The 12,290-nt window shown below is 37.1% G+C and overlaps 1 protein-coding gene across 1 annotated transcript; it reads left to right on the top strand.

Annotated features, from left to right (window-relative positions):
• Positions 1-2,298: 2,298 nt before the first annotated feature.
• LOC113017878 (ladderlectin-like) lies at positions 2,299-4,415 on the top strand. Its single transcript, XM_026160987.1, has 6 exons — positions 2,299-2,344; positions 2,425-2,502; positions 2,776-2,882; positions 3,607-3,741; positions 4,014-4,122; positions 4,267-4,415. The coding sequence occupies exons 2-6, from the start codon at positions 2,442-2,444 to the stop codon at positions 4,347-4,349; spliced, it is 495 nt and encodes a 164-aa protein (XP_026016772.1). The 5' UTR covers positions 2,299-2,344; positions 2,425-2,441; the 3' UTR covers positions 4,350-4,415.
• Positions 4,416-12,290: the final 7,875 nt, after the last annotated feature.

The raw sequence follows: 12,290 nt of genomic DNA, 5'->3' as shown, positions 1-12,290 counted from the left end.
GATGCAGACATGACACTGAGAGACAGACTAGACACTGAACAGAAACTGCAACACACACGAGAACCCAAAACCTAAGAACTGATCCCTCACCAAGAATAACAGAAACAGATCTATAATGATAATAATAAACAAAGCACTAGAACATCAGAAAACAATCCATAATGCAAAAATAAACCAAAACATAAACTCAAAATACTGGGTCCAACGGACCCAGAACCGTGACAAGTTGGTTTTGCTCTTTAGTTTGACCTGAATCCACTGGGACCTCTATCTGAACAGGACCTGCAGTGCACTCTCCTTCATTAGTCATCAGCAGAGTTCTGTCTTCTGGAAGGGTGTCTGGGATTTCCTTGAAAAGAGAAGAAGGAGAGAATTATGGGTCCTGTAAACATCACATTATAAATTTTCAGTGTAAGAGCATTAGCCTAGTGGATTACAGCAGACATTTGAAATTGGCCTTATTCACTAACTGTGCACTATTTGACATATCCATTCAGTCTTGCCAAAATCTAAGTATGCTCTGGCTGTCCAAGATTAACTCTCAAAATGAATGCTTAGTGCTTTCTTTCATGATAAATTCTGTAAGAATATATGATTGCAGTAGAAAGTAGGAATTACCGTAAAAATCATAATTAGAACAATGATTACTTGTTTTATTTTTTTCTTGTTCAATGCACTAATACATGAATATTCTTTAAAAAATGATTTTTAGGCTTTTCCCAAAAATCGTTGGTTTTCTTCAAACTACGTGACATCCATTATTTCCTAACATTACGTAGTCCATATATATCCAATATGATTTTACACCCTCAATAAATACAAAGTATGACCTAGTAACAGAAAAAAAATCTGATATTTCAATAAGGAACAGTCAGCATTTCACAAACATTACACTTGTTTTGAGAGAGTGAAAGCTATCACAAAAGGACAGAAGCTGTAGCTACCTAGTGAAACTTTTTTCTGCTCTCCATTATTTATGGAAGCATCACTTCATTCATTATTGCAGACAAAACAAAAAAGAGACAAATCAAATAAAAACTTGAAAATGCTACAAACAAAAATAAGCATAAGAAAACTGTAAAAAAAAAAAAAAAAACCTGTTGAATTTTAGTGGTATTTGATGAGGGTGTTGACTGAACATCCACCCATCTCTAAAGAAACAACTGTTTCATGTGTGACTGATGGTGCCAACAGTGTTTTTTTAATGGGAGTTGGTACAGTAGCACATGAGGAAGTGAGGCTGATACAGTGACTTTGTAAACACTCTCACATTACAGCAAATATTATAATGATACTTCTCTCATGACAACTTGCCATCTAGAACTAACTATTTTCCCATAAGGGGGAAGATGGTCTCCAGAGCTGAGAACATTCATGACCTTTCTCTTTATGGTGTAAACTGTAGTAGGATAAATGATACATTTTCTCACAATCAGCTTCTTGTATGGACTTACAAATATTTACAAATACAAACACGTTTTCAGTTTTTGCAGTTGATGTCAAAATCATTCAATCCAAGCTGTAACTTGCTTGGTGCATCACAATGACCAAGCCATGTTATGCTATGTGTAAATGATGCTTTTCTTTGAGTTGCTGCAATGAAACTTTGTCAAATCAAATCGTATCAAATCTGATTTGCTTTCAAAGTGTTCGATTCCTTTTTTTAAACTGTCTATTTTATGGCTATTCTTTATTGATCTGTTACTCATTTTAGGTATTTTGTTTTTTATAGAAATACTCCGAAATCATCATGAAGCACTTGGGTGTGACACTGAGACCAGTGGAGAAACATACATGGGAACAAGACTGACGGGGAGATAGAAAGAGAACACCGAATGCAGAGACAAGACTAAATGGAAGGGATAAGGCTGACTAAACATGGGGCATGGAAACTCCCCTGTTCCGTGCTCCATGATAACAGAAACCTACGGACTAGAAAACAAAACTAAGAAGACCTAAGAAAACAAATATAAACAGAGGGATCACAACTGTAAACCAAAACGAGGAACAGAACCTTAACCATAGAACAATAACAACCCAGAATCAAAAGTCCAGACACATTTACACTGGGCCAAAGACCCAGGAGCGTGACATCTTTGTTGACCAGCAGTCAATAAATGAAATTAAACATCCATGAAATTCAAGCTGGGTGGAGAGAATTGCGTAAGGTTGGTAAAGACAGGGTTAGTGAAGCATGGAATCAAAACATACTTAAGTATTTTTAGTGCATCTCTTCCTGGTATTGAAATGTAAATATAAGAAAGTGTATATAAGTGCTCATCTCTACTTGAGGGGTGAAGCTACAGGCTGACACTTGAAAGAGGAGAAGACATTCTACAGACAGGTACGTTACAAATATGCTGAGGATCTTCTATCCTTTCTTTATCAAACTGCTAATCACTTTTGTTAATGTGTTTCTTACAGAGACACTAAATATCATCATGAAGCTGCTGACTGCATCTGCACTTCTCTGTGCAATGATGGCTCTGATCGCTGCTCAGGGTAAGTATAAAAGTATGTAACTAGTATCATACTGAATGTTGTGCATGTCAATGGGCTATATACAGCTGTCCAAATAATAAGATCCATTTTTAAATACATGTTTTTAAAAATAGAAATCTAAAGGAAGAAAATGATACATTTTCCAGTTGAAATTTGTTGAAAAGTAAAACTATTGTCAATAAAACACAAGTTAATGACCATGATTATAATTATTCCAGCAAAGGGGGAATTGAGTCAGCATTTTGTCACACAATATGTTTGCTTTGTCTTTAGATGAGTGCTATGTTCCCAAGAAGCCCTCATGTCCCGCTGGTTGGACTGAGTACAACAACAAATGTTACTTCTATGTTTCTACACCCTTACCCTGGGGTGATGCTCAGGTAATAGCATCAGTACTCACCAGTTACTGTGACTGTGTTTCTTTGATTCTTTAATATTTGGATAAGACCTTATAATAATATTTTTTAATATTATATTAAACATTTTTATATTGACAATTATTAAAATGTTATCAAAGCCAATGTACTGTTAAAATTTGTCTAAAATTATGATAGTATGTATTGATCATTGTTAATGTTATCATTTATTGAATTTTAATAATGCTATCATTTATTCTAATATGTATGTATGCCATATATGGCTTTACTTTTTAACAAGTTAACAGTAACAATATATTAGTAAACAAGAAATGCAAACAAAGAAGCAAACACACTAAAGGCTCCAGTTTCGCGTTCCTACAATTTATGTCATGGATAAATCACCTGTCAATTTATGCTTCGATTAACACCAGCTGTACTGTGAAATATGCATCCAAGCTTAAGCCACCAACATTAACTGCATGAAATAATTCTGAATGATAAATGATTGTAAATGTATTAATCATTAGTCCTTTCAATATAATAATTATTAAAAAACGTTACTTTTTATTACTTGTTGAATTGTAAGCTATTAATACAAGGTCAGATAATTAAAATCAATAATTTTGTCAGTCAATGTAAATATTTCTTAGTATGTTTTATTATTATTTGTATGTTTGTGGTGGTGTAATCATGAAGGTTGTTTTATAAATCTTCTGTAACTCTTCTGTCTTTTTGTTTACTGTAGAGAAACTGTCAGTCCATGAGTGCAAACCTTGCATCTGTACAGAGCCTTGGGGAATACCAGCTGATTCAGAGGGTGATATCTGATGGGAGTAGAGCTAATGGACGAACATGGATTGGTGGTTCTGATGGTCAACAGGTATGCCAGTCTGCCAGTTAAAACATAAATCTATCCATTGGATATTTTACTTATTTTTCACTGTTATCTTTTTTTCATTGCCATATAATTCCATATACCTTGTTTCATATATTTGATATCTTCAGTTTCCATCTACAATGTCGGTAGTAGTGAAAGTAAAGACAAACCAATAAATGAGAAGGTGTGTCCAAACTTGGTAGTCGATGTATAATGTTAAAGTGTAGTTTCGTTAAAAAACGATTTCTTATTTTTAACTTTTTTCTGTTCTGTAGGAGGGTTATTGGTTTTGGATCGATGGAACACGTTTCCAATACACAAACTGGTGTCGGGGGGAGCCTAACAACTTGGGCAGCGAGCAATGCATGGAAATGAATTTTTCAGGTATAAAATTGTAAATAATATATACAAGTGCTATTGTCATTATACATAAAACCAAAAAAAACCAAAACATTTTTCTCATATATTCTATATTTTTGTGTTCATGCAACAAAAATTTCGGTTAAAGTTGATTTTTGGTGCTTACAGGAGACCTGTGTATGAATGATCAGTCTTGCCAGTCCCGATTCCCTTCTGTCTGCATTACGAATAAGTCATACTTCCTGGGCTGACATGAAGGCACGTCATCTGAAAAAGAAAGAAATCTTCTCATATATCACTCAAAATATCTGTTTTCACATCTTTACCTTTTTCTTTTGCTGTAACGATGCATAAGGAATGAAGCGACAAGTGACATAAAATAGTGTGATTGTGTCTTTTAAAAGAAGCAATTGAAATGTGTAATGGAAAGAATACTTTTAGCAAAAACTTAAAAACAAAACTTTTTTTCTCTTCTGCATCATTAAACTATTAAGCATTGAATCAAACTGGTCTGTGAGTATCTGTGTTTTTGTGTAACATTATGTAAGCTTTCTCTGCTGACCTCAGGTGAATGTGTTACACCCTGAAAAGGGGCTGAAAAAAAAAAATCTGTCTGGTTAGTATCTGAGGTTTTGTGTCCCGATGTACCGTTCTGAGCAGCCTGTTGCAACTCAAAAATTTTGTCTTTCAAAATCAGTAGCTCAGACATTCCCTCATCTTCAAGCTCATCCAGCTCCTCTCTTTCTAAGTGATGTATTATATAGGAAATGAGAGAGGAACGACTTTTACCCGATACCCTTTCAAGTTTTGAACCAGCAATATTTAGGAAATCACAAACTTCGATCAAAATGTCTCTTGTCACTGTATACAATGCACCAGCAACTTCTAACTTCAGGTCCTCTAGCCCTGAAGACTCCATTTCAGTCTGTGGTCAGTGCAGCTTCCCTGGCACCAGTAGTTAACCTCAGGTTGCATGCAGGTCCCTCTGCGTAACTGTCGAAACCAGCACACTGTATCTCCCACCGTGGTTTTTGATGTGAGGGGTTGAATGATGACTGGGGCGTCTATCTGGGACAGTGGGCCCTCATCACATTCATCCCAGCAGTGCCTCCAAAATGTTACACCCTGAAAAGGGGCTGAAAAGGGGATAAGTCAATGACGACGCTCAGACATGATGCTTCTCTTTCAGCAGCTTCATTTCAAATGATTTGGAAATATAAACATACATACAAAATTATTAAACATCTTAACAACGATGTACAGTCTCTGTTAGTTGTAAGACAATATATCTCAAGACCGTTTTCTCTCCTTTCCTTTAAGTTACGGATTAAATTAAATGTAAGAATTTACAAAAATAGCTTACGAATCAATAAACAAACTTAGACCATTAAACTTAAATGTACCGAAAATAAACAAAATATACATATAAAAATACTAATAGGCATTTGTCCCTTCACACAAAATAAACATGTTCTTCGACCAGATCAAATGCAAAATGCACACAATGTATGTTTCATACACAGTCTGACACGATAATGCTTCATGCTAGCCACCAACAGAGCGCTTAGCTTAGCTTGCTGCTTATAGCTTATCCTAACATCACAGTTAACATAGGTCATCTAAGTATTCCTAGTATCCTCTTGGTAGGTGTGGAGGAGGAGCGAGTAAGCAGAGCTGTAGGCCTTAAGCGGCAGGGAGCATGGACAAGGTGGGAGAGCACCTTGCAGCGCAAGGTCACCTGGGCAAACATCATGCAGGCAGACTTCCACCAGATCCGATTCCTAGTGCAGGCAGTATACGACACTCTGCCAAGCCCAGCAAACCTCCATTTGTGGGGAAAGAGCGAGACACCTGCCTGTCCCCTGTGCTCTGGAAGAGGGACCCTAGAACACCTCCTTAGCAGCTGCCCAAGGGCCCTGGCCGATGGTCGGTATCGTTGGCGGCACGACCAGGTGCTCAGAGTAGTTGCTGAAAAGATTGCCTCAGCAATCAGCATCAGCAAGCATCATCATGCTCCGAGGAAGGCAATCTCTTTTATTAAGGCTGGAGAGAAACCCCAGGGGCGCCCACATTTGACAACTGGCCTTCTCCACACAGCCTCTGATTGGCAGCTACAGGCTGACCTGGGTAAACAACTAAAGTTTCCTCAGAACATTGCAGAAACATCACTCCGGCCAGACTTGATAATTATTTCTGAGGCCTCAAAACAGCTGATCATGCTGGAACTCACAGTGCCCTGGGAAGAGCGGATTGAGGAGGCTAATGAAAGGAAACGAGGAAAGTACCAGGAACTAGTGCAAGAGTGCAGGGGAAGGGGCTGGAAGACTTTCTATGAGCCCATAGAAGTGGGTTGTAGGGGCTTTGCAGGACGATCACTCTGCAAAGTTCTAGGCCGGCTGGGCGTGGCTGGGGCAGCCAAGAAGAGGGCCATCCAGGCTGTGAGTGAAGCGGCAGAGAAAGCCACAAGGTGGCTGTGGATTAAGAGGGCTGATCCGTGGGTAGCTACTGGTACGCAAGTCGGGGCCTGATCACCCCCGGCTGGGTCGCCTGGGCGAGGGTGTATGATGTTGTGAGACCCGAAACACCTGATGACCCTAGGATACATCACTGAAGATGCGTACCAGTGCATCCAGGAGATGTGTCTTTATAGTATAATAGGAAACACGGTCAGTACAACTCAACATACATATTTGTAAAGTCCAACAGCAGAATTGCACAATTATTACCTGAAAAGGGGATAAGTCAATGACGACGTTCAGATACAATGCTTCTCTTTCAGCAGCTTCATTGCGAATGAGGCATCGTGGCCAGAGCTCCCCCTTCCGGCAACGGCAGGCATAACTAATCAATCACGATCACTAAATCACATGGATTATTCCCCAGGCTCGACAAGTAGATCACAGATTGAATGTTACACAGGTTGTAGTCACATTAATACGGTGGCCCATAGAGACAAAGCATGTGCAAACTCCAAAACACTTACAAATTCGAAATAGCACGCACAAACTCCAAAACACGTACAAAATACAAAACACATGCAAAATACAAAACACGTACAAACTCCAAAACACGTACAAAATCCAAAACACAAGCAAAATACAAAACACGTGCAAAATCCAAAACACGTACAAAATCCAAAACACGTACAAAATCCAAAACACATGCAAACACTAAGACACGTGCAAAATCCAAAACAGTTACAAACGCCAAAACACATGCAAAATACAAAACATGTACAAAATTCAAAACACATGCAAACTCCAAAACTCATACAAAATCCAAAACACATGCAAACTCCAAAACACATGCAAAATCCAAAACACATGCAAACTCCAAATCACAACGGAAGTGCTCCAGGACGCTAGGGGCAGAGTTGAGCTCGATTTGCAAAATAAACGGCAAGTTTGTTGCAAATACATGGGCTCAAGTCTCCGTCGTGCTTCCCAGGTTGCCTAGCAACCATGATACTAACAGCTGGAAACGTGTCATACAACTTTGTTTGACAGAAATGAAGGAGAACATATTTTTTTCATTTGTTTGTTTGTTTCTACAAGAGCTTTGTGTGATTTGATAAGTATCTGAGGCTGAGACCACAGGACAGTAAAACATGATTTTTGGGCTTCATTTCTGTACTGAACAGTCATTTAAGATTAGCTAGTAAATAACAATTAGCTAATGTTGTTCATGAGACTAAAGTCATATCACTTTGGTAATGTAAATATAATATGGCCAATATTATGGTTATTATATTAGTCATTATTAGCTATTACAGCAGTGAACATGAACTCTGTGTCAAATACTGAGCTTCAGTACAGATTCAAGTTGCAGTTATTTACATGTCTTACCACCTTAAATCTTCACTCAAAGACAAGTATATAGGAATGACTGCCAAATTTATTTGCCACTGAAGCAGAAGGATGGCATCTGAATAAAACCTCTCTTGACATGCCTAGATGACATTAAAGCTTGGTTGGCTCTAAACTTTTTAAATTTGAATGAAAAGAAAACAGATTTGTTGGTGTTTGGACCCAGTGGCCCCTGTGAGTCCTCTTCTTTTCATTTGGAACCCCTGGAAGTTTATTTTAAACCTGTTGTTACTGCCCTTGGTTTTAAGTTGAACCAGTCCATTTTTATCTTAAGGCGACTGGCAAGAGTGAAATCTTTTCTTCCTAGGCAGCACTTTGAAACCGTGATCCATGCTTTTATTTCTTCCCCTGTGGACTACTGTAACACACTTTATGTGGGGGTCAGTCAGTTGTTACTCTGACATCTGCAGCTGGTTCAAAATGTATATTGACAGTGCATATATAGGTGTATCACATATAAGAGACAAATGTTGTTCCTTCAGTATGTTGGCATTACTAAATTTGGCTCAGTGCTTACATACATGTGTAAAAAGAAAATGTACAAGCTGTGATAACTGTTTCTGATAGAATGAAGGGTAGACTGATATATTAACCCTTTACAGCCGATCGGAGCGGGCACGCTCTGTTTTGCGTAACTATTTTTAAATCCCGGTAGCTCTGCAACCACTTAAGCTAGCACAATAATTTTTTTTGCATATGAAACTGGAGGAGTTGTACTTACATCTTATGCCATCAGCTTGTCCTAGGTCACAGTTTCCTTCCACATATAGCTTTGCAAAAACTGCATAAAAATCACTTGCAGCAACAAAAACATGATATTCCAGAAACACGCTTCGCCGATCCATCAGCTGTTTGTAACACTTCCTACGTCCATCAGCGCGAACTATCACATGACCGCATGACCTGCCCGAAACCGGAAGTGACGTCATTTTGCGGAAATGTAGTTTTTTACGATCGGGCCCTTATGAGCTTGTGTTTTACTTGTTATGTGTTTTAAAAAGTTATGTTTGAGTTTATGACTTTCTGTGTCGTTTCTGGGATGCTTAGGACTCATATTGCACTGCTGGAAATAGTTTATTTTGATGCATATGCTGTTATTTTGCAAATTTGCACTATAATATTTATTTTCGTTTTTCCTGCAGTATATAAAAATTGGTGTATTTCAAAAATAAAACTATGAAGACACTCAAAATAAATTTCCTGTGGTGGGAAACTAGTTTGTGTAACTTTTTTGTATTTACAGTTTTGAGGGATAAGCCTCTTAAATTTCTCTAACTAGAAATATATGTTAAAAAAACAAAAACGATTTTCAATTTTTTTGTAGTTTATTGCACTTTTTTGCAATTTATGTAATTACTATGCACCTAATGCAGACATATTATTAAAGTTTGGGCTATAATGGTTGTATTGATGTATAGCAACTTGAAATGCTCCTAAAAATGGCTCCACAGCATGTAAAAATATAATATAAGCTCTGGCGAACTTGGTTCTATGGTAGGTCTTAAGGGTTAAACATTCCTTTATTGGGTGAGAAAATCAGACCATGTCATAACTGCTTTAAGTCATACAGAATAGATATCAGAGCCTTAAACAGGCTGACTTCTGCTAAATGGGTCAAACTGGGCACGAAGTGTCCAAACACATAACATCCTTATAGAATATGATGTAACACTATAGATCAACTTAGCTCAGAATATATAAAGCATATAAACAATTACAGCAATATGATGCAACAAACACAGCAGTGCTACTGATCCAAAATACTCAAAGCTTCATAGAACCGAAACAAACATTTATTTTTAGTTCCATTCTGCTGCTGATACAAACTTTATTTTTCTGAACATTAAACTTGTTGCTTCCTTTCATAGTGTGTAACTTGAAGGCCCTGAGTACTTTCTCCCACCCTGAAAACACTGGAATGATCAAATTATTTGAACATTACCTAATAAGACTGATTCAGGACAGACAATTAGTTATTTTAAACTTTCCTAGCAGTCCTTCACAAACAGGGAACAGTCTGTCTATTCTCTCCATCTGTTATGTCATGACAAAAATGAATGACTAACAAAACATTTTTCTCCTTCATTTCTGTCAAACAATGCTGTATGTAACGTGTCTCGCGGTTAGTATCATGGTTGCTAGGCAACCTGTACAGCGAGACGAAGCGTATACCGTCCCATTTCACAAGCCTCTCACTTCCGCACTTCTCGTGCGTAGTACGCGTAGTGCGCGTAGTTCAAGCGTGCAGTCTCTTAATTAGGACACAGCCTTCGTCGTGTCGCTGTGACATAATCGGCCTTATAATGCGGCCTTTAAGGCTGCAGACCCATAGATCTAAAACCAATACTATTCATAAATTGAATATAAATGGTACGGTCAGTGATGATGCAAAAATTATCTCTCAATTTTTTTGTAATTTCTACTCAAAGTTGTATGAATCCAATTATAACGCAAAGGTCGCTACCCAATTTATTGACTCTGTAAACAATGTTGAAATGATTAAAAGTGCTGATAGGCTTTTATGTGACAGTCCAATTACTGAAAAAGAGATATTGACATCTATTGAATTTCTTAAAAACAACAAATCTCCAGGCACAGATGGGCTGGTGGCTGAATTCTATAAATCATTTTCTTGTCAGCTTGCACCCTTTTTGTTGCAGGTTTATAATGAAAGTATTGAAAGGGGCACTCTTCCTCCCAGCCTTACTCAAGGACGTATTACTTTAATTCCCAAACCTAAGAAGGACCTACTTTTTATAAACAACTGGAGACCAATAAGCCTCCTAAATAATGATTATAAAATATTAGCTCTATTGCTAGCTAGAAGAATTAAATATATTTTGGACGATATTGTAGACGATATTGGTTTTATGACAAACAGGCACATCTCCAATAATATTAGACTCGTCTTGGATATTCTGGACTACTCAGCATTAATATCTGATGACTCATTTATCCTTCTCCTGGACTTCTATAAAGCCTTTGACTCAATTGAGCATGAATTTATATTTCTTACACTTCAGAAATTTGGTTTTGGTGATATCTTCTGCAGAGCTATCAAAACTCTGTATTCCAATGCTAATAGTTCTATTAGAATGAAAAATGGCACCACTTCTCATTTTAGTCTTAATTGAGGTGTACGCCAAGGTTGCCCGATTAGCCCTTATCTTTTTTTACTTTGCACCCAAATTCTTGCCTCTCATATTTCAAATAGCCCGGTGAAGGGCATAAACATAGCAGACAGAGAGATTGTCATCAGTCAATTGGCAGATGATACCACAATTTTTCTTAAAAATGCCAGCCAAGTGCCAATTGCTTTACGTGTAATAGAGGATTTCTCAAAAGGGTCTGGATTGGTTCTAAACTTAAATAAATGTCAATTATTACCTGTTAAAGAGTGTAATGTTCAGAGTATTTGTAATATAACAGTTAAAAATGAAGCAACATATTTAGGTCTGATTATCTGCAAACATCACAAAGTTCAAAAGGGACATAAATGTGAACTGTGGATTTTGTGGAAGCCATCCTGAGACTGTGCAACACCTCTTCTGGATCTCTTCATACGCTAGAACATTTTGGAAAGGCTTCAGTAGATTCATTGCTGGACATCTCTATAAAGACTTTACTGTGAAATGGGAAAATGTTGTATTTTGTTTCTTTCGAAGGCAAAAAAAAGATGTTTACTTTATAATAAACTTGTTAGTTATCTTAGCTAAATTTTATTTTCACAAATGCAAATACAGTAACAAAAAACCTAATTTTAAACATTACTATAATGATGTTTTATGTTACATAAAATTGATTAGTGGATCACTTAACAAAAAGGCTATGAAAACTATTACTATTTGTAGTAATTACAAATTATTTGAATGTTTGTAATTCTTTGTATTACAACCCCTGGCATATGTTAATTTTGTTCTGATTGTATACATGTTCTGTATACTGTTTCTTAATAAAGTTTAATATTTGAAGAAAAAAAGGAGAAAAAAAAAAAAGGCTGCAGACCCCAAATCCGGTCATTGGTACTTCCTGGCTTGTGTAGTTACTAGGTAACAAAAGCTCAACACTGCCCCTAGCGTCCTGGAGCACTTCCGTTGTGTTATGGAATTTGCATGTGTTTTGTATTTTGCAAGTGTTTTGTATTTTGCAAGTGTTTTGTATTTTGCAAGTGTTTTGTATTTTGCATGTGTTTTGGAGTTTGCAAGTGTTTTGGATTTTGCATGTGTTTTGGATTTTGTAAGTGTTTTGGAGTTTGCATGTGTTTTGGATTTTGTACGTGTTTTGGATTTTGTAAGTGTTTTGGATTTTGTACGTGTTTTGGATTTT

This window comes from Astatotilapia calliptera, unplaced genomic scaffold (genome assembly GCF_900246225.1).
Source record: "Astatotilapia calliptera unplaced genomic scaffold, fAstCal1.2 U_scaffold_25, whole genome shotgun sequence".
Taxonomy (NCBI): Eukaryota; Metazoa; Chordata; class Actinopteri; order Cichliformes; family Cichlidae; genus Astatotilapia; species Astatotilapia calliptera.
This window is presented reverse-complemented; position numbering and strand designations above follow the sequence as displayed.

Excerpts from the sequence above, each read along its gene's own strand:
- LOC113017878 (XM_026160987.1), top strand. The coding sequence starts at position 2,442 with ATGAAGCTGCTGACTGCATCTGCACTTCTCTGTGCAATGATGGCTCTG. Across the intron at positions 2,883-3,606 it reads TACCCTGGGGTGATGCTCAG|AGAAACTGTCAGTCCATGAG; the intron begins GTAATAGCATCA and ends TGTTTACTGTAG. Across the intron at positions 4,123-4,266 it reads CATGGAAATGAATTTTTCAG|GAGACCTGTGTATGAATGAT; the intron begins GTATAAAATTGT and ends TGGTGCTTACAG.